The sequence below is a fragment of the Globicephala melas genome, chromosome 15 (assembly GCF_963455315.2).
Source record: "Globicephala melas chromosome 15, mGloMel1.2, whole genome shotgun sequence".
Classification (NCBI taxonomy): Eukaryota; Metazoa; Chordata; class Mammalia; order Artiodactyla; family Delphinidae; genus Globicephala; species Globicephala melas.
Genome location: NC_083328.1, coordinates 63,453,472 through 63,476,329, shown reverse-complemented (window position 1 = coordinate 63,476,329; position 22,858 = coordinate 63,453,472). Strand labels below are relative to the sequence as shown.

General features: G+C 45.4%; 1 protein-coding gene across 4 annotated transcripts in view; it reads right to left on the bottom strand.

Moving 5' to 3' along the window:
* The window catches only part of CNBD2 (cyclic nucleotide binding domain containing 2), a 74,057-nt gene that overhangs the window by 45,196 nt on the left and 6,003 nt on the right, over nt 1-22,858 (bottom strand). For all 4 annotated transcript variants that reach the window (XM_030830711.3, XM_030830709.2, XM_060284610.1 and 1 more), the window contains exons 3-6: nt 11,427-11,564; nt 8,752-8,805; nt 4,139-4,302; nt 400-556 (exon numbers count right to left, since the gene is read on the bottom strand). In XM_030830711.3, the coding sequence (XP_030686571.1) occupies nt 400-556; nt 4,139-4,302; nt 8,752-8,805; nt 11,427-11,564 (513 nt within the window). The remainder of the gene's footprint in view (nt 1-399; nt 557-4,138; nt 4,303-8,751; nt 8,806-11,426; nt 11,565-22,858) is intronic.

Below are 22,858 nucleotides of genomic sequence, written 5' to 3'. Positions count from 1 at the left end.
CAGACTGCAGGTTCCCTGGACCGTCCTGTGCCCCTGCTCACTCCCTGCTTCTATGGGCCCACGCCCCTCCCTCTTAATATGCTGCCTGTGGAAAAAGAGGCAACTGGCTTGACCAGGGCAGAGAAAGGAAGCTGGAGAGGCCTTGCTGAGGAGTCACTGCACCTCTAGGGGGTTGTAGAGGGAGCATACTCCTTAAACATCACAGACGAAGTGGTGGGACTTGGACATCACTGGCTCCAACTCGATCAGCATTTGACAGGTAAGGGCTCTGTGACCCACAACAGCGCAGTGACTGCACAGAGTGAAAGGCAGGGCTGGGCCTGGCCTAGAGGTTGTAGCAGGAGTCCTGTCACACCACGAACCCCACCCCAGGAACGCAGACCCGTCCCCCGTGCTTACCCCAAAAGAGCTGCCCTTTTGCAGCAACGTCGGGTGGGGGTCCAGGAAGGCACTGCTGCCATCTTCGTCCTCGGTCACGGCCACCGTGCCCAGGTAGATAAAATAAAAGCTGTTGGCCCTCTGGCCCTTCCTGATGATCACACGCCTGCGACCAAACCTGGGAAAAGACCATGGCCAGTTGACCTGGTAGCAACACAGAGTCTGGTCCCTAGGGGGAGGAGATCTGGACGGGCCGTGCTCTCTGCTCTGGAGTATGAAAGCACAGACTGGGACTAGAAGGGACCTCAGAACAGCCCAGCCCCATCCCCACCAAGCTTGACCCCTTCACTAACATTTGTCCAGCCGCCCACCTCCATTAGAGGAAGCTGCCGGAGAGCAGAGCCTTTGTCAGTCTGCTTAGGCAATGAACAGTTGTTGAATAAATGAATGAACAAATGCTGGAAGCAATGGATGAGTAGCTAAATGATATGAGCACTGGCTTTAGAGTCAGACCAGGATCCAAATCCTGGTTTTGCCCTTAGCTGTGGGACACTAGGCAACTCATATCCCCTCTCTGAGCCTCAGTTACTCTTGTCTGTAAAATGCAGATGAGCATACGTAGAAAGAGATGGATAAATGATCTTATTACGATCCCTAATAGCTCACTATCCAACTGGGAACCTTTAGGGCAAAGGTACGCAGGTTCAGAGCAAACTAACAGTTCTTAAGCTCAGAGGAGGATAGTTTCTGTATTTCAAATGCAAGTTCAAATCAAATCTCACTTCTTTTAGTATTTATTTACTTCATTCATTCAGTAAGTTAGACAAATACCAATGGTGTCTAACAGGTGTAGTGATAAAAAATACAAATTTTGTTCTCAAAATTATGGTCAAATACAAGAAGTAAATAAGGTTTAAAAATGCTTTAAAAGAGGTAAGGCACAGGCTAATTCAGAAGCAGAGAGAAAGGGCACTTAAACCAGTTTAGGAAGGCCAGAGAAGGCCCTAGGATGGTGGCTAGAGTCATCCAGGTGGCCAGAGAGATGGAAGAGTGTCGTAGGCAGAGGGACCACCATGTCCAAAAGCATAGAGATGGCTGGAGGCCTGGCATATTCAAAGAAAGAACAGTAAGCTCCAACAGACAGGACAATGTACAAACCAGAGGCTTTATCAATAGAGGAAAGAGGCAACAGCCCAGATGACAGTGACTAGATGGGAGAAGGCAAGCATATTCAGCCAGGAAGTAACACTTCGGGGACGAGAGAGCACAGGCCAGCCTTCATTCCAGGGTAGACCCTCAGAGACCATAACCTACATTTTGGGAGTGAAGAGATATCTCATACAGCAGATATCTGTTGTTTTCTCTGCCAAGCACCTGGTCACCTTTTTCCACCAACTGCACCCTGATTTTACTTTGGGGGAAACACCTTTTCTTGACTTTTAGACAATCAGAACATCACTAACCCACTGGTGATTCAAGTGAGATCACCCTGGCTCAGAAAGAACTAATCCCAAGGCTCTGACTTGACCGGGAAGAGGTATTTTCTCCTTCCCAATGGACTGAACCTGGAAAGCTAGAAGTTTGGAGCTGTGGCTGTAGCAGCCAGCTTGCCACCATGAAGGGAGAGTCTCAGACAGAGACTCTCCTTTGCATTTGCATTTGCATAAGCTGCTTATGCAAACGAAGTGCCAAGAGATGGAGAGAGACAAGACACAAACGTGGGTCCTGATGACACTGAGCCCCTGAATCCAGCTGAGCCTGAAGCTGGAGAACTATCCCAGGGCTTTCAGATACATGAGCCACCAATGCATTCCCTTAGGCTGGGTTTTCTGTCGCTTGTGAGTGGAAGAATTCTATCTAATCTGCTAATTCCCAGTCCCAGAAATAGTAATCAGCAACTAGCAGAGGGCTTTAACAATTACCACATCCTGATGTTCACAAAAAGCCTGTAAAATTCATACTATTATCTTTATATCACTCATGGGGATACTAGGCTCAGAAAGGTTAAGTGGTTTGCCTGAGGTCACACAGCAGACGGGGCATTAAATTCCAGAGCTTCTAAGCCTGTGACTCTTTTTCTTTCTGTGACGCCATTCTGCCTGCTATAGAATCTTACTTTAAGACAGCAGTGGGGGCTTCCCTGGTGGCGCAGTGGTTGAGAGTCCGCCTGCCGATGCAGGGGACAGGGGTTCGTGCCCCGGTCCGGGAAGATCCCACATGCCGCAGAGCGGCTGGGCCCGTGAGCCATGGCCGCTGAGCCTGCGCGTCCAGAGCCTGTGCTCCGCAAAGGGAGAGGCCAAAAAAAAAAAAAAGACAGCAGTGACTCCCTCTCTTCTTTACTGGGCTAGAACAAAGCAGATGGTTCCCTCTGCCTGGAATGTCCCGTCTACACCTCCACTTGTCAAATCTACCTGTTCAAATGCCACCTCTTCTGTGAAACTCCCTTGGCCAAGCTAGCTGGAAGGTTCCCTCCTCCTGGCTTATTACCTGTGAAACAGACCCTGCGTGGGTCATAAAGGGTCGTCTGTAATCCGTAGTTAGTTGTGGTTATGTCTTAGACTGTGACCACTATGAAGGAAGATAGGGCACAAACCTATAGTGACCTTACATCTTAGATTTCAAGACAGGTCTTACCTCAAATATTCTGCTAGGCTGCCCCCCTGAGGCCACTGGAAATAACTATTTTCACATGTACCTCTTGGGCTTCTCTACTACAAGGGATTTACAAGGTCCCTTTTTGTGTGTGTCACGGACCAGTTGACAATCTGGTGAAGGTTTCACAGAACAATGTTTTAAATGTATAAAATAATATACATTAGAATTACAGTTAAGAAAAAACCAAGTTTGTGATATAGCAATATATGTGCCTCTTTATTAAGGCACTGAAAAACAAGAGCCAGCAGCAGATCTAATAACTACCATCATTTCAAAGACATGATAAATATAAATTATCTTTTGAGAAATCTGCAGCAACTTGAATATGTCATAATACCTGTATTTTTTTATTTATAAAAAAAATTATACAGGGACTTCCCAGGTGGTCCAGTGGTTAAGAATCCCCCTCCCAATGCAGGGGATGCGGGTTCGATCCCTGGTCAGGGAACTAAGATCCCACATGCCACAGGGCAACTAAGCCCGCGTGCCACAACTAGAGGGAAGCCTGCACGCTGCAACGAAAGATCCTGCATGCCACAACTAAGACCTGACACAGCCAAATAAATAAATAGTATGCAGTGGTTTGTTACCTACATTCATGACTGAAGGAAATTATAAATTTCAGAGGTTAATGAAAATACAGATATAATATTTTTTCTCATCCAAGTTCACAGACTCTTGCCCTAGTTGTTCCTACCTGGATGTAGTACCTCATCTGTGATCCCTTCTGGCTTTTAGGGCCTGGATTTGAGTCTCGGCTCTGCTACTTATTTTCTGGGTGAACTAGGATGACTAATTTCCCCCCCGAGCCTCAGTTTCCTTATCTGAAAAATGAGGGAATTAGACTAGATCCTTTCTGAGGTTCCAACCAGATCCTCTCCAGACTCAGTGACTCCTTAATTCTGGGTAGATTCTCAATGAATGGCTGAGACACAGTGGGCTGCAGTCATAACGGTGAGCACCAAGGTGAAGTGACAGAAGGTTTCTCACGGCTGACACCCCGCAGAGGGGCTGGTAGACCCGCCGTGGCCTTTGCAGCCGGGCCCTTCTTGCCCTGCCCAGCCCAACCCCAGCGCAGGGGCCAAGGGATGTGCCCCTCACTGACCGTTCAAAGCGCATGACCTTGGCCAGGAGCAGCTGCAGGGGCTCCGAGTAGTTCTGGTAACTATCCAGAACCTGCAGGAGGTTACAGAGGGACTGGATCTCGCGCTCTGTCCTCCAAGCGGGCTTCTTCTGCGTGATCTGAATGGCCCTTGGAGGGAAGTGCTCCTGGAAAGAGAGAGCCAAAGTGACACAGAGGGCCCAGCAGTTTCCCCCAGGGGCTAGCAGGCAACTCCCCACAGTCCTTCTTTCACACTTGCCCACTCCCCATACAATAGTGGCTGACATGTAATGAGTGCTTCCTGTGTGCCAGGCATTGGGATAGGCAACTTACACACGCCGTCTCATTGAATCTTTACCTAAAGAAGCGACGCACGATTATTATTCCCTTTGACAGATGACGACATTCAGGCAGGATTATTACCTAGATTTGTTACCTGCCAAGGCCTGTATCCCCAGCTACTGATCATACTACCTCTGCTGTTCATTGACCACGCCCCCAAGTCAATAGTGGGGCTCCCTGGGCTCCAAGGGCCCTTTGACACACTTCAGTCAGGGGAGACCTCCCCTGCCTCAGCCTATACCTCAGCGTTCTCCGGGAGCCTAAGGAACAAAGAGAGCCTACAGAGACTCTTAGCTAACCCTCAGCAGCCAGGACTCGTGGACCAGGGGGCGGGCAGATCTACCCATTTGCTCACCACACCTACCTGCCGGGGAAATGGCACCGTGAGTTGTTAACACCCCTCCCTGGCTGCCCGTTGCACTTAGGAGAAAATGTTAACTCCTACCACAGCCTGGGGCCCCACATGGTCTGACTCCCTACCTGCCTACTGCCCTCCAACCTCTCCTCCTGCCTCTCCCCTCATTCTCTAGCCTTCTATCCATCTCTTGCACATGCCAAGCTCACTTCTGTCTTTAGATCTTTGCTTGGGCTGTTTCCTCTGCCCAGAATGTTCTTCCCCTGGGTTTTCACATGGATATGGCTGCCGCCTCCTCCTCCTCATTCTGCTCTCAGCTCATATGGTGCCACATCCTCAGGGAGTTCCTTCTGCATCATCTGAGCTAAAATAGCAGGCCCCCTTCCCAGCACTCTGTGAGCTATGAATCATTCTCTTCAAAGCATTTAATACTTTCTGAAATGACCTTATTCTTTTTTGGTTAATGTGGATATTATCTGTCATTTCCCCACCCTACACACACACACACACACACACACACACACACACACACACACACACACACACACACACGTGTAGAACTGCACTGTCCACTATGGCAGCCAACAGCCACATGTGGCTACTTAAATTTAAATTAAATTAGATAAAAAATAAGCCCCTCAGTCACATTAACGACAAGGGTTCAGTAGCTACATGTGTCTGCTGGCTACTGTTTTGGATAATGCAGACTACTAAACATTTCCATGGTCACAGAAAGTTCCATTGGACAAAGGTGCTCTAGAATATAAGCTCCAATATAAACACGATAGTGGCCTTGTCTACCTTGTTTCCCACTCTAGAATAATGTCTCATCTGTAGTGGGCACTCAACAAAATACATATTTATGGAAGGAAGGAATGAACATCGGCAGTCTTACATAACAGTAACCGTCACAGAAGCAAAAGGAAAGTGGGACATGATGCAGAATTCTGATCTTCACAACAACAGACGGAAAGACAGTGAAGCACAGTGGTTAAAAGCACACAGGCTCTGCTGCCAGGTGCCTGGGTTTGAACTTTGTCCTGCGACTTCCCATTTGTGTGTCCTGGCACAAGTCTCTTCTCCCGGAGCCCCTGTTTCCCTACCTGATGATAACAGAAACGATACGTACAAATAGCAGGGTTAATACGTGTCAAGGGCTTACAATGTGCATGGCACAGAGCAAGGGCTATGGAAGTGCTGGTCTTTTTTATGGTCTGAATCCAATCTTTCTCCTTTCTCTCTCTTACTATCAATAACCCATTAGGATTTCTATCATAGGGTCTATTTATGGCAAAACAGATGCCTCTGGCTTCTATGAACCAAACTTATTTTTCGGGCCCACTTAGGGCCCTAATTCCTCCAGGAAATCCTTCTAATCACCCCTAACCCTTGAGACTCCTTCTGTGGATTTCTACAAAAGTGACAGTTTGTTATTAACTTCCTGGGTAAGTTTCATCTCCTTAACTCCTAATTATCTCCTTAAGGGAAGGTGCGAATGTTACACAACCTAGCACAGTTATCCTTGTCCTTCAGTATCCACAAGGTGGGGAGGAAGGATTGGTTCCAAGACCCCTGCCAATACCAAAATCTGCAGATGCTCAAGTCCCTTATCTAAAATGCTGTAGCATTTGCACATCTTCCTGTATACTTTAAATCATCCCTAGATTACTTATAATACCTAACGCAATGTACATACTATGTAAATAGTTGCAAATACAATAACTAGTTGCTGTCTGCAAGCAGTATTCAAGTTTTGCTTTTTGGAACTTTCTGGAATTTTTCTTTTCTGAATATTTTCTATCCGTGGTCAGTTGAATCCACGGATGTGGAACCTGCAGACACAGACAGCTGTCTGTATTCCCCACCACCAGACACAGATCTAGGCCTACCTTAGGAGCTCATAAAAATATCTGGAATGGGGAAAAGGGAATAGTATTCAAACAGAGCCCTGCCTGTTTCTCACACACCATTTCTCAACGCTGTCACCCTCACTCACTTCAGGCCAGCCATCTCCTCATTGTGTTCATCTAGCATACGGGAAGGGTAAAGGAAAATAAGAGGGGCTGCCCATAATCCTACCACCCAGAAAAAGCCATTTACATGCGGCATTCTTGTTTCCTGCCTTTTTCTTATGCATAAATAAAATTTTTGAAAATCACATAATACATGACTATTTTCCATTAAAAATCAGAACAATATATATAGTTAAAATCCCCTTGTACCATGTCACCAGTAACCCAGACCTGCTCTCCACCACCAGAGTTAACCATTTATATATATTATTATATACTTATACGTGTGCCCACAGAATATGTATAGAATTGTTTTATTTTTATTTGCATAAATGTTAGACTGCTGACATCGTTTATGCAACTTGCCTTTTTTTCACTCAATGTTTTTTTTAAAACATGTTTTAGAAATGTACCCATTGTTTCCAATGTCTCACAAATGCTATAATAAATGAGTCTATGATTCTAAGCCTCTATAATTCTTAGGATTCTTTCTGAGAAGGTTAGCATTAGTAGACTATATGGAAGTTGAGTTTTCCAGTGTTGTCTGAGAGACAGCTTATATATGTATAAATGTGTGTGTGTGTGTGTGTATCAGCTTGATCGAGACGTAATTCACATAACATAATAATTTCATCATTTAAAGTGCACAGATCAATTTTTAGTGTACTCACAGAGTAGTACATCACCACAGTGGGTTTTAGAACCTTTTAATCACCCTAGAAAGAAACCTGGTACCCATTCGCAGTCACTCAAAGGGCAGGTTTTTAAATCGGGTCTCTACTCTCCATCTCTGTGCTGGAGACAGAGCCAGTGATAACTCATTCAAAAGGCAGAGAGGCCTTGCCTATATGATGGACTTTTCCTCTGTACTCGCCTCTCTCCTTCTGTTGCTACGCACAGAATTGCCTCCATCTCCAGAGCTCTGTGGCTCTCAGAGAGACCCCTAGTTTCTCCTGTCTGAAGGGTGAAACTTGGGTAACCTTCAGGGCACAGTGTCAGACACTAGCTGGTCTCGAAAACTGAAGAAAACTCAGAATTTGGAGGACTTTACTGTGCTTCATATATAATGCGGCATGAGAAATTAGATTATGCCCAGGGTAGGCAGTCAGCAGAAGCCACACCTTGGTTCCAAAGGAGAAGGAGGCAGCAGCGTGGCACAGGTGGTCCTGGTACCAGTTATAAAGCTCTGTTCTCCCTGCTTTTCCTAGAGAAAACCCAGCATGGCTGCTCCAGGCCAGGGTCAAGTCAGGTCTACATTGGTGAGAACTTCAGATCTTCCCTATAAATAAGGAAGCCCCTTTAAAATTTAAATTAAATTTTAAATTTTAATTTAATATCCAGGATTTGGTGGGGAGAAGCCAGGAAGATAATGCTTGAAATTCGGAGAACAAATCACACAGTGCAAATGACATGAAGGCATTCCCTTCTCAGAATGGCCACCTGAGCACAGGTGAGAGACAGATGTGCCCAGCATCTATCAGAAAGTTTCGGGCAGAGCCAGAATTCAGACACAGGCCAGTGCTTTTCCCACCACCCTGATTATTTCTCTTCTGTCTGGGGCTCTCACATCCTCTCCTTTGCCTTCTACGGTTTTCCCACTGGTCCAAGCACAGGCGATCTCCCGTGCTGGTTCTGCTCAGCTATAAAGCAACATGGGTTTGGGGTTTGGCTGGGTGGTGGTGGGGGGAAGGCTCACAGTCTTGGGATGCCAGAACTGAAAGGGATCACCAAGATCAGCTATTTTATAGGTGAGGAAACTAAGTAGCTAGGTCAGGGTGGCACACTGGGTTGGTGGCAGAACCTGGTCTGAACCCAGCTATCCTGATACCCAGCCCAGGGCTTCTTTCAGGCTATGATGCAAGAAAAAAAAAAATCCCAGCAGCAAGGTCAGAGCTGTCTATACATACCGACTCTCCAATGAAGTCCATAGTATCAAATGTGATTCGGCCTTGTTTCTTTTTCTGGGGGAAAAAAAAAGGAAGGGGGTTTGAGGAGAGGAAGGAGAATCAGCAAGACTGTTTCTAGAATTTTGCACTGAAACCCTTCTGCGTACCTGGGCCACTGTGGTAGGCAGGAAGCCTTGGGAAACCTCCTACCAGCTGGGCCTCTCATGTCCACCTCCGCTCAAAAGCCCCAGCTCCACACAAGACTTGGGCCCAGCCTTGACAATGTATTATTATGGAGGCAGAGAAAGACAGGGGTGGGGAGAGGGAAAGGAGGATAAAGAGAAGAAGGATGGAGAGAGAAAAGGAAGAGAGAAAAGAAGCAAAAAAAAAAAAAAAAAAGGAAAGTATAGAGAAAAGAAAGAGGGATAAAGAGGAAGGAACAAATAAAGCCAACCTTCATTAAGTGCCTATAATGAGCCAGGCATGGCTTATCGTTTTGTTTTTTTTTTTGCGGTACGCGGGCCTCTCACTGTTGTGGCCTCTCCCGTTGCAGAGCACAGGCTCCAGACGCGCAGGTTCAGTGGCCATGGCTCACGGGCCCAGCCACTCCGCGGCATGTGCGATCCTCCCGGACCAGGGCACGAACCCGTGTCCCCTGCATCGGCAGGCGGACTCTCAACCACTGCGCCACCAGGGAAGCCCGGCATGGCTTATCTTATTCCATTTCATCATCAGGACAAAGCAGGTACTACTGAGCAGCTCCACTGAGGACCTGAAGTGGGTGAAGGAAGTTGCCCAAAAATCACACAGTGAGGAAATGGTCCTCATCTGAAGGATGGCCAGGAAGAAGAGGTCTTAGGGATGAACTAATTCAACCCTGTTTCCTAACAGATGCAGAGAGGATGTGGAAAGGGTAGAGAAAGGGGCAGAGAGAGAGGAAAAAGATATGTAGGGGGGAGTAGAAGGGGAGGAAAGGGACAAACAAGGCCCTGAACAGCATCCTGGGGCAAACCAGGACCCCCCATTCATCTCTCTGGGCACACCTCACATCCTTCCCCAGAGCCCACTCGGTTCCCTGTCCCCTCCCTCCATTTATAGTTTATACATCCATGTGGTGCTTCTCAGAGAGGCCAATGAAAGAAAGACGTGATGTTCAGAAAGATCTGGATTCACATACTCCACTGAAAACCAGTCTATGGCTCTCTCTGCCCGACACTATGCCCCAACCCCCCGGCTCCCTCCCCGGAAGCCATATGACCCCCATAGGCTGTCCCTGAGAAGCTCTGCTCCGCTCAAGGCCATCCTGACAGAGCAGGATGTTGTTAGGTTTAGCCTCACACTCCCGTGATGACAAGCCTGACTCTGGTCTTCAGCTTCCAGCTGCCCAGGCACCAACCCAAGTCTCCTGGTAACCACAGACTCCTGGTCTCCAGGGCCCTTCGCTTTACCACTGCGTGACACCCTGAGTCAGAAGGTCCCTCCTGAGGTTACGAGGCTCCTGCTCCAACCCTTCTCATCTCACGGCCCAATAACAGGGCAGAATCTGGCTGCAGATTTGTTTGGTTTGGCCACTAAAATGTCTTAAAAATATATGAATTTGAATGTCTTTAGATGGGGCAAGCCCTTCCCCTCAAGCTGCCCCCAGGTGCCGACTCCCTGCTCAGCCACATATACACAGTTACATTAGCTGCTGGTCCCTTAGAAACCAACCTAAGACACCTTCCTTTCCCCATCACCACCCCTCCACGCCCCTCTCCTTGGCTGCTAGGCTTCAGAAACCATTCTGGGAAATATTTTCGAGGCGATCGCTGGATGCAGTGGGGAGGCGCGGCTGGCACAATAGGAATCTGGGCAGGGTTTGTCTAGTTATTGGCTGGGGAAACTTTGGAGCCCTGGATAGTAATGAAGACACCCTTGGGGACCCAGAACAAGTTAACAGAATGGTGATCAACTTTTCTGAGCCAAAAAGGGGCTCAGGATCTACCACTGGGATAAAATATTTGAAATTGGGACCTTCCAGAAAATCTAGAAAGCAAGGTCACCAGAGAGGCCCTGCAAATGTTCCCTTCTTGTCTAGGTGGGGGGGACAGGAAAGAAGGCAGAGAAGATGAACAGTTGGTAGGTATTCGGGAAATCCTGGCTCCATTGTGGCTCCTGGATTTCTTCTGGCTGTTTTGATCACCCTTGGAATGGAGATGGCTTCTTCCCCACTCTTGATGTTTCTCTCTACGTGAAGGGAGTTGTACTAGCAGAACACTACTAGCCCCTCTCCTTTCACACTGGGAAGGAGTGACTTAAACTCTTTGGTGAATTTGGAAGGAGAAATCGGGCATGATCATCCCCTTCTCCATCCCTCCAAGCCCACATTCTGCTCTGCCCTTCCCTGCTGTGAGTGTAGGGCAGAAGACCCTGCTACTGCAGTGAATGCCTGCCTTGGTCCAGCACTGCCTGTGACTGGGGTCGTCGATAAGGCTGTCCAACTCTGGGGTTTAGTATTAGGTAACCCTCTGGCTTGATGACACCCGTCAGCTTCTCCAATATAAGTTTTGTCATTAATAAAAGTGACAGCTCAGTCTCCCATCTGCTTTACCCTCTGTCTTCTCTCTCAGTTGATTCAGAACTTGGGCTGGGAAGTGAGGTGCTATTTATTGGACCCCTTTAAACTGTGTATAAACCTGCTAAGCCCAGCAGCTTACATCCCAGAAAGAGAAGATAGGGTGCTTTCTGTGAGCAGTCTCAATGATCTGATATTCCCGAAGTCCCCTGAGGCCTTGGCGGAACATTCTACACACTCGGTTCATCCTAATGATATCCATGGTGAGCTGGTACAGCCCCTGTGGAAACAAAACAAACAAGATCTGTGGAAACCGTCTGTTTTCAACAGTCAACAGCAGGCTGGATAGTGTGAACAAGGTGAAATGTAATAGGATTAAATGCAGTGTTGTTGCTGGAACCATAGTTACATCTTTAGGAAGTTTTCAAGCCTGTTGAAATCATACTGGTAGCTTGAAATTGGCCATGGTGGGAGTATTTATGCCACAGAAACTGGCGACTACTACAAATGGGGGCATATCCCTCCCCAGGAGCCTATTAAAGCATTCACCAGCACAGCTTTAGTTAACTGTGAAGTCCTTCACTTGGGTCCAGAAAATAATGTGCACAAGTAACGGCACGCCGTGAGGGGTGATGTAAAGAGCCTGCATGATGGAATCAGATGCATCTGAGGGAAGAATGGTCAGAGAGATGCAACAATGCTGGCTTTGAAGGCAGAGAAAGGGCCATGAGTCAAGGAATGTAGTGGTCTGTAGAAGACAGAAAGTCAAGGAAATGAATTCTTCCCTCCACCCTCGAGAAAGGAACACAGCCCTGCTAACACCTGGACTTGAACCCATGCCAGACTTCTAGCCTCCAGAAGATAATGTGTGTTTGTTTGTTTGTTTGTTTTAATTTATTTTTTGGCCGTGCCGTGCAGCATGCAAGATATTAATTCCCCAACCAGGGATCGAACCTGTGTCCCCTGCACTGGAAGCATGGAGTCTCAACCACTGGACCATCAGAGAAGTCCCAATGTGTGCTGTTTTAAGCCACTAAATTGTGGTACAGCAGTCAAAAGAAAACTAATATAACACCTAATCCAAGATAAGCCATCCTATCTTTTCCCTGGGAATTTGGAATTGGAGCTGAGAACAAATCAGCCTCTCCATCCCCATATGAATTGAGGAGTAAGGGCAGTCACCCTCTACCTGCCAAGTAAATAGAAGGGACAGGGAAACAAGTTCAACACCAAAGAGACAAATCCAGAATGTAAAACAATCTACAAGTCATCTAACCCAGTTTCTTCAAAAAGTCAGTTGCAAGGGCTTCCCTGGTGGTGCATTGGTTAAGAATCCGCCTGCCAAAGCAGGGGACACAGGTTTGAGCCCTGGTCTGGGAAGATCCCACATGCCGCGGAGCAACTAAGCCTGTGCACCACAACTACTGAGCCTGAGCTCTAGAGCCCACGTGCCACAACTACTGAAGCCTGCACACCTAGAGCCCGTGCTCCGCCACAAGAGAAGCCATGGCAATGAGAAGCCCGCGCGCTGCAACGAAGAGTAGCCCCCACTCGCTGCAACTAGAGAAAGCCCGCGCACAGCAACGAAGACCCAACACAACCAAAAATAAATAAGAAATAAATAAATAAATTTATTTAAAATAAAGGTCAGTTGCATGAGGAAAAAAACAAAGTGAGGGGGCTGTTCTAGACTAATACTCAAGAGACATACAAACAGGGCTTCCCTGGTGGCGCAGTTGTTGGGAATACACCTGCCAATGCAGGGGACATGGGTTTGAGCCCTAGTCCGGGAAGATCCCACATGCCGTGGAAAAACTAAGCCCGTGCACCACAACTACTGAGCCTGCGCTCTAGAGCCCGCTAGCCACAACTACTGAGCCTGCACACCTACAGCCTGTGCTCCACAAGAGAAGTCACCACAATGAGAAGCCCACGCACCACAACGAAGAGCAGCCCTCGCTCGCCGCAAGTAGAGAAAGCCCACGCACAACAACAAAGACCCAATACAGTCAAATAAATAAATTTATTTTTTAAAAGAGACATACAAACAAATGCAAAATATGAACCTTGATTGGCTCCTGGTTCATAATAACAAGCTGTAAAAGACGTTTTAGGGACAAATAAGAAAAATACATCAGGTAGAGTCACGGGACTGGACATGACACTAGAGTGTGTGTCAATGGGGGTAAAGCTCACACAATTTTGAGTGGAAAAAAGGTGAAATGAGATGCCATTTATGACACCATTTTTTAAAATGTGCCGCATACTGCAGGTTCTTATGGATACACACAGATATAATAAAAATTTTAAAATATAGACAGGAAGGGTACCTATCAATCTCAGGAAAGTTGTTGCCAGTGAGGAGAAAGGGAGTGAGATGGTGAGGTGCTCTACCTGTAACTATAATATTTTTTAAAAATTACATATCTAAAGGAAATATGGGGAAAAGCTTTATTAATAAAATTAATATTTATTGAATACAATTTGCCATTGTCAGGCTCTATTCTAAGCCTATTATATGTATTGACTTATTTAATCCTCAATAACAAATCAATGCAGTTGATATTGGTACTGTTATCATCACCCTTTACAGAAGAGAAAACAGGCACAGCAAATCAAGTAACTTGCCTAATACTAATATTAGCCGCACGACTAATAGGTGATAGGGATTTAAACCCAGGAAGTCTGGCTCCAGAGTCCGTAAGTTTAACCTATTACTCTACCCTGATGCTGGGCCTTATTCTCTCTGACTCTCCTAATAGCAAGAAGGGTGAGTACAGAGCAGTCCTCAGGGGCTCAAAGTGTAGCCAATGCCAAGGGCAGAGTAGGCTACAGGGCAGGGGTCAGAATTCAGTCTTTCCTTTGTGACTCCAAAAGGTACAGGGTGGCCACGTTTATCCGAGGCCGCCTCCTCCACCTGCCTCTCCTTTCCTCAAAGTACCTGTTTGTTCAGTCTTCCACTGTTCCCTCTCAGGGTCCTTGACACTCCTTACCAATTCCTTCTTCAGGATCTGCCAGGAGTGGGACACCATATATCTCTTCATGGTTCCTGAGCTGGCAAATGGCACAACAGCCCCTTTGCTTTTCAAGGGTAGGACCACAAGTCTTTCCCCAAGAAACCAGTTATACTAGAAACAAAGTTTCCCTCAGTGGCAAGGTAAGAGCTCCTCTCCATTCCTTATCCCCAACCAACAGTGGCTGGAAGCCTCGTTCTAACAAATCTATTCTCAGAACCTCCTTATGTCACACTGGAAGAGTCTGGAAGGAAGAGAGGGCAGTGGGAAGTAACTGGAATCTGTGAATCTAACGTTTAGTACACACTCAGAGGTATTATCTTAGTTAATCCTCACAACTATTATAAGGTGAGGGACTTCACACCCACTCCCTGCATGCGGCTAAGGCTCAAAGTAGCTAAATGACAGCCAGAGTCACAGGGCCAGCTTAAAGAAAGTAGGAGGCTTCTGGGCTTGGCGTGAGGACATCCAAAACCTCAGCCTGGGGACCACTCTGAGGCTTCGAAATTGGAGATGAGCCTGGAGTGTAGGTGCCTGGCACTATCCTATAAACCTTGTTAAACCAGCAAATCAGGAACACTCAGCAAACTGGAAGTCCTCAACCAAATGGGGTGCCAAGTGTTAAAAGGTATTTGGTGACTGGAACTCAAGGACTCTGAGGTCCTTCCAAAAGTGAAGCATATAGATTATAAAGTACTTTTTTCTACTAGATCAAAGATGGCAGCTGAAAATCCCATCTTGCTCTTGTACTAGAATCCTCAGTGAAAAACTGTGATTTCAAGTTACCGCCTGATGTGCCATTCTTATCCAGCTAAGCCCCCCCAGACTGATAGCCAAGGAAGGGTACTGAATACAGTGAGGACAGCTGGACATCTGGGAAGAAATATTCAGGCTCTAAATTGCTAAATTCAAAGGCCACCAGTCCTGGGATGAGACACTAATCACTTACAGAGGTGAGAAGAGATAGAACTGGTTTTTCCCCCCTTACCTGGAGAAAAGATGTAGAGAACTCAGGAAGAAACAGGAAGAAAACGTTTCAGAAAAAGAGAGAGAAGCAGTGTGGTTGCCTCCCCAACCCCACACCTAGACTTGAGGAAGAAAATATAAGAAGATCCCCTACTACAAATGTTTAGAGGGTTTCAGAGAGAAATGACTACTGGACATGGGGAAAGCCAAAGAGACAGTAGGACGTAGATATGGACAGGGGGGTGTCCCACCAGTCCCCTAAGTTGCCCCTGAGTTGCCTCAGGATCCAAGTGACATGGAGAGGACCAGGCTAATGAGGGGCATTAGAGGATGCCGGTAGGTAGAACAAAAACCTGATGGAACCTCAAAAGTAGACACTCCCAACTTCATCTGTCGCCAGCTGTGGTCGTCTCACTAGAATAAAGCTATAAAGATACATGAAGAAAGGGCAGGGCTTGTTCAGGGAGCGTAAAATGTGGCTGGAAAGTGAGACGCCTAGGAGGTATGGCAGGAAGTGGGGTTAAACTGGCAGAGGCCACGAACCAGCCACCCATGGGCCAAACTGAGTTTGCAGACTGCTTTATTTGACCCACATGGTGTTTTGGTTAACATATTGTGAAAACTTAACTTCTTTATCTTTAGTTGGGGAATGGGCTCTTCAATTCACCAAAGTCCTCACCTCACACAACCGTGTTACCTGTGAGCATGTTACCTATTTGCAACCCCTGGTACAGGATCTATATGGCCTCTTTCAGGTCTAAAATCCTCTGACTATAATCAGGGGTTGCAAAATGGTAGTCTACAGGCCATATCTAGCCTGCTGGCAAGTTCTGACAGAGTTTTCAAAAAATTTTGAATTAGTTGTCAACACTTAAATACTGGGATTTTATGAGTCATTTTCTAGGAAAAAATAATTTACCAAAGTGACCCAAATAGAAAACATCTAATAGACTAATTTTCATAGGAGAAATAGAGAAAGTTGTAAAAGAGCTTTCTCACCACCACTACCACCAAAAAAGAAAAGAGTACCAGGTCCTGAAGTTTTCACAGGCAATGTCCAATAATCCTGATGTTTCTTAAACTATTCCAGAGCATAAGAAGAAGGAAAACTATCAAATTCTATTTATTAAGCAAGGAGAATACTGATACTTAAACCTGATAAAGGTAGCATGAAAAGAGAAAGCTAGAGATTCATTTCACTTACGAATATTGTTTTAAAAATCTTAAATAAAATATTAAGCTAATGAAATTCAATAGCACACTTTAAAATAGCATATCATTCCAGGAATGCAAGGATGGTCAATAGAGAATGCGTAAATATGATGTATCATGTTAGATGACTAAGGAGAAGAATCATCTGCTCTTCTTCATACATTAAAAACAATTTTTGAGAGAGGCACACACATTAACGAACATGTCATTCTTGTTGGCATTTGGGGCTCCAATGGGCTTAGCATGCCTCTGTTAGGGAGGAAGAAATTTTCCTCTTCTGTACCCTTTTAGGTTCTTCTGGCTGGTCTAAGAATTAAATTGACATGAGACAGATTAACAGGAGAAAATCAAACAAAAGTTTAATAACATGTATACTTGGGAGAGACCTGGGAAAACTGAGTAATTTGCCAAAATGGCCAAAATCCCCACCTTAAATTTCAGCTTCTTCAGCTAAAAACGAAAGAGCATGTCGGGGGTTGTGGTTTGGGACTTCAAAGGAGAGGAAGGCAATTCTACTTGGAGATAGAAAAAAACAAATATTTGGTAAACAAATGTTTCCTGGGTCATGCAGAGACAATGGGACACACAACGGACTCTGATCACTAAGGTCCTGCACGTTTCCCCCACCACACTCAGCTCATATTCTCTGCAGGTATCTCTGGCATTAGCTCTATTCCAGGCCCTTAATCTAAATTCTCTAGGTAGCTAAGGGGGAGGTAAAAAGAAAGACTTCTTGAGGTTTCTGTTTCTTAAAAATAATCAGGTTAAATTAATCTTAATGCCAAAGAGACACATTTTGGGGTGGGAAATTTTGCTCCCCTACCCCTCAGGGCTGTCCCATTGGTTGAGGGCTGCTCCTAAGGGCATTCACTTGCCAGCATTTCTGGGCTGAGCAATCCAGTGGCAGAACAAGCCCTCTGGCAAAGGTGTTCAGAGTAGGAACCCGTCGTGTCAATGAAGAAACGGCAAATGCCGAGAAGACACAGAGGGTTCAAGTCAATAGAGAAGGCCTGGGACTGAGGTCTCAGGGGAAGAGAGCTGGCAGCGCTCTGAGTCCTCCAGAGAGGGTCATGCACCTTGAAGGCAGAACCAACAACACCTTCTGTTGAACACTGGGACTGTGATGTAAGGGCTGGCTCTGGGAGCCTCCGTGGTACCACTGGCACCAAGGAGAAGCAGGGAATGGACCAGGGAAACACACAGACATGCCATCTTTGCAACGCTGCAGCTGCCAAGCTCCATCTGCCGGGAAGAGGAAAAAACTAAAACAATTCACTCACACAAAACCCTTGTCCTAAGGAGCTTTGCTAATGACCTTAAAGGACTTCCTGCCAGCCTGGAACTCTACTCTAGTGCCCTCTCCATGCAGAACTCCAACAAATAGCTTGACCAGGAAGAACTCACTTCACTTGAAGGGGAGTTATAGTAAAAAAATAAATAGCACCGGACCTATATAAATATATTACAGAAAAGTGGGAGGGGGGAGGCAGGGAACAAGGAAAACAAATATTAGATAAAAGGCACTCACCAAAAAAAACACAAAAATTAACATGAAACAGATGATAATCATGAACAGCAAAGGACTCAAAGGGCTTAATGAATTTTAAAGCAAGAGATCAAAACAAGGATGCTATAGTTCAAAGAAGAGATGATGAAGCAACTGGAGGAGATGGCACTGGCAGAGCTCAGGAAAGAAAGTATTAAAAAAACAACAACAACACATCAGAAGTGAAGGTAATTTCAGAAACATCAACAAGGAAGTGAGCCTTGCTGAATACAGAGGATAAGATTGCAAAAAGCAAGTGAAGGAGCTGGAAATGAACAATTAAAAGGGAACCAAGAAATAATATAGCTAACAAGTATGGAGACACAGACGGCAAGAAAGTGGGAGGGTTAAGCACATGGGTTTCTTCAACTTTTATAGCTGTAAATCTTAAGATACCTTTTAAATCTGATAAACCTAGAAACATGTCTAAGCACATTTAAAGATATAAAGGGAACTAACAATAATAATTAAAACTGGATAGGAAAGGATGAAGAAAAGCAGAAGTATAACAATTACCTTTTTTTTTTAAAGGTCAGTGTGAACTTTCTAATTTATTTTATTTATTTATTTACTTGTTTATTTATTTTGGTTGCATTGGGTCTTTGTTTCTGCACGCGGGCTTTCTCTAGTTGCGGCGAGCAGGGGCTACTCTTCGTTGTGGTGCACAGGCTTCTCATTGCGGTGGCTTCTCTTGTTGTGGAATGAGGGCTCTAGGGCACACAGGCTTCAGTAGTTGTGACGTGCCGGCTCAGTAGTTGTGGCACACAGGCTTAGGTGCTCCGCGGCATGTGGGATCTTCCCAGACAAGGGATTGAACCCGTGTCCCCTGCACTGGTGGGCGGATTCTTAACCACTGCACCACCAGGGAAGTCCTAATTACTCTTTTTTTGACTTTCGAATTTTGTACTATCTATCTGTCTATCTATATGTATATACATCTCACCTATTCAAATGACTGAATCAGTTTTTAAGTAATAAAACAAAATCAGTGCAGTACAATAAGGAACACAGAGCTACTGGTAGAGCACCACAGTAAAAACAGGTTCATTGAAACTGGGAACTAGGAGGGTTGCAACTGAATAGAAATCAGTGAAAGGAGAAAAAGGCAAAAAGATTATGAAGTATCTAGGCTACTGAATTTACACTGGTTTATCAAGAATGAGACTTACTAATAATAAGAGTTAGTTACAAACATAATTACATACAGAGGGTCAGATTGAGCACCCTAGACCAGTTATCTTCTTCAGTTCATCAAAACATCGAAAGATAAAACAGACCTTCATCCCAAGATCAAACATATGTGATAAAAAAGGTTATCAAAAAGAAGTTAATAGTAGAGACCAGAGCAAGCCTCTTAGACTTCATAATAAAAAATTAAACATACACACACACACACACACACACACACACACACACACAAATGGAACAGCCTGGGGCTTTTTATCCAAACCACCTCATTAGCAAGAGGAACCTGCTTCCTCTTCCCCATGAGCACAGCTGGCCCCCTGGAATGATGTATGCAGTATGTGGTGTGTGTAAATGAAATTACAGGATTACCAAATCTGTTGAAAATCTGAATTTCTTGATCACTGGTAACTTATTTAAAAATTTTCTATTTAACATCTCACATTTTAAAAAATAATGCAAAATAACAAGTGTTGGCAAGGATGAGGAGAAATTGGAACCCATGTGCATTGTTGGTGGGGATGTAAAATGGTGGAGCTGCTGTGGAAAACATAAGGTGGTTCCTCAAAAAATTAAACATAGAATTACCATATGATCCAGCAATTCCACTTCTGGGTATGTAAGAAGATAGGGTAGGGGGTCCCCAGAGAAAGAGAACCAGACATAGCTTTCTTGACATAAGAGTCGTCATTTTTGACCTAAGACATTTTGTGATCTAAGCCTGGCCACAGGCTTGTCCTTGAACAGGTCTCAGTATTAGGCACAAGATGTAACAATAGCAAAGATTATAAATCAGTTGTAAAGATTCCCAATTCTGTTTCAGTGGTAAAGACTGGCCTGAAACGCTCTACCATTACATCAACTGGAACCTAAGGGATGATGATGTTTCTGACATCTTTCTGACCCTTTAGTGACTTCAATCAACTAAAGCTTGGACTCTGTTGACCGCTCAAACCCCTTCAAGAATATGCATGTGCCCTTGGTTTAAAACTTGCCCGATTTTGGTGTTTGGGGAGACACTGCTTTGGGAAAGATCCCCAGTGGTCTCCTTACTTACTGTAAGTAATAATAAATCCTTCCTTCTCCGGATTTTCGGCTTGGTTGTGTCTTTTGGCTCGATACTCACCAAGAGGTGAACCCAGTTTTTCGGGTAACAAGTATATACTCAAAGAAATTGACCGCAGGGACTCAAAAGAGATTTCTGTACACCATGGTCCATAGCAGCTTTATAAACAATAGTCAAAAGAGAGAAACAGGGATTTCCCTGGTGGCACAGTGGTTAAGAATCCACCTGCCAGTGCAGGGAACACGGGTTCGAGCCCTGGTCCGGGAAGATCCCACATGCCACGGAGCAGCTAAGCCCACGTGCCACGACTACTGAGCCTGCGCTCTAGAGCCCCTGAGCCATAACTACTGAAGCCCGTGCACCTAGAGCCCGTGCTCCACAACAGAAGAAGTCACCGCAATGAGAAGCCCGTGCACCGCAACAAAGAGTAGCCCTCGCTCACTGCAACTAGAGAAAAGACCAGGTGCAGCAACGATGACCCAACGCAGCCAAAAATAAATAAATAAATAAATTTATTTGGAAAAAAACAAAAACGAAAGGGAGAAACAACCCAAATGTCCATTGACAAATGAACAGATAAACAAACAAAATGTGCCATATATATAGTGGAAAATTGGCCTTAAAAAGGAAGGAAATTCTGATACAGGCTGCAATGTGGATGGACCTTGAAAATATTAACTAAAATAAGACACAAAAGCACAAATATTGTATGAGGTACCTACAAGAGTCAAATTCATAGAGACAGTAGAATGGTGGTTACCAGGGCCTGGAAGGAGGCAGGAATGGGGAGTCATTGTTTAATGGGTTCAGAGCTTCAGCTGGAGAAGATGAAAATGTGCTGGAGATGAATGGTAGTGACAGTTACAGGACAATGTCAATGTACTTAATGTCACTGAACTGTACACTTAAAGATGGTTAAAATGGTAAATTGTTTTTGTGTATTTTACCACAATTGTTTTTTAAGTTTTAAAAAAAAGTATGTTGCTGACACAGGGGGGAAGGGGGCAGGGCACAACCTTGAAAAGAATGACACAGCTGTTGAGGATACGACAAAAACTGTTTAGAACCAATTAGGCCTAAGATGGCGGAAGATTCAACTTCCACTAGACCTTGAGCCTTATTATACACTCATTGTATTACATTAGTGTATGCTCAATGACACCCACAGGCACCATGACAGTTCCGAGGCTAATCATAAAAGGCCAAAAAGTGGGCAGTGGCCCAATGCCTGGAAATCCCCACCCCTTCCCCAAAATAGTCGGAATAATCCTCCCATTTGTTAGCCTATGAAATTACCCAGCCCATAAAAACTAACCACCGCATATTTCTGGGCCACTCTTACCTTCTGAGACCGCCCACACTCTGTGGAGTGTTTCTCCCAGGGCCTCTCTCGCCTTTTAAGACGAACTGCATTCTGCCTATGGAATGTGTGTCTCTGCTTTCACTTTACAATGGCTCGCTCTTGAATTCTTTCCTGTGCGAGGCCAAGGACCCTCACTTGGTGGCCTGTCCCAGGAACTCACCCAAGACCTGGGACGTGACCATCCTCTTGTGCCCCATTTTCCTGCTACATCTTTACAAATGAAGAGGACAAAGGTGGTCTTCTCCCCGTCCTCATTTTTCCTTTGATTATAAAAATGTAGCCCACTTAATTCTTGGGGCAGATCCCTCTTCCCTGCCCACTTGTATCCTTCACAGGCATCCTATATTAATAAATCTACTTCCTGCCTATCACTTTGCCTCTTGTTGAATTCCTTCTGCGCTGAGACGTAAAGAACCTGAGCTTCATTATGTTCTGAGCCCAGGTGTGCGGTTTCAGCTGGGAGACTGTGGGTTCGAGTACCCTCCTAAGCCAGAGATTGTGGGTCAAGTCCCATCTGAGGTGCAACTGGGTGTGAATCCCATCTAAGGTGTGAGGTTTCGAGGTATGGTTTCATTCCCCGTCCCCCACCCTTCCTGAAAGATTCTGTTTAGAAGCCATTAGTTGAGGCCAGGCATAGCAGGCATCTGTCTGGGGGTAGAGGGAGGCTGTGGTGGGGTAGCACAAGGTGCTGGAGCCCTGAGCAGGGTGAGGGGACTGGGGTGAGGGCATGGTGGTGGGGGACAGGGTTAGTGTGCAACAACAGGAGACTGGTTACATTCAGGAGGGCTGGTCAAAGAAGACCGTGAGAGCCAGGTTTCTCTCTGTCAAAGAAGGGAATTAAATGTATAGAAAGAGAGAAAACTAGAATAAACCCTGTGGTGTTGGACTGGAGTTGAATGTGTTGGTGTGAACTCATGGATTTCAATATATATAGATAGGTGTAGAAATAAACAGATATAAATGTACGTGCACTTACTGTATATACATACATATATACCCTCCCTCTGTCCATGAGAGAGCCTAGGAGCAGTGACCATTCCAACAGCAATGAACAAACCCACTGCCCAAATCTTGGTTTCTAAACACCATTCTCCACTAAAAGAACAAGGGTTTCTGGGAGAAATGACTGAATCCTGAGCTGAGACAGAGAAGGTACAAGATATGCTAGAAAGTAAGAAAATACTCAAAAAATGATGGAGACGTATCAAAAGGACACAGAAGT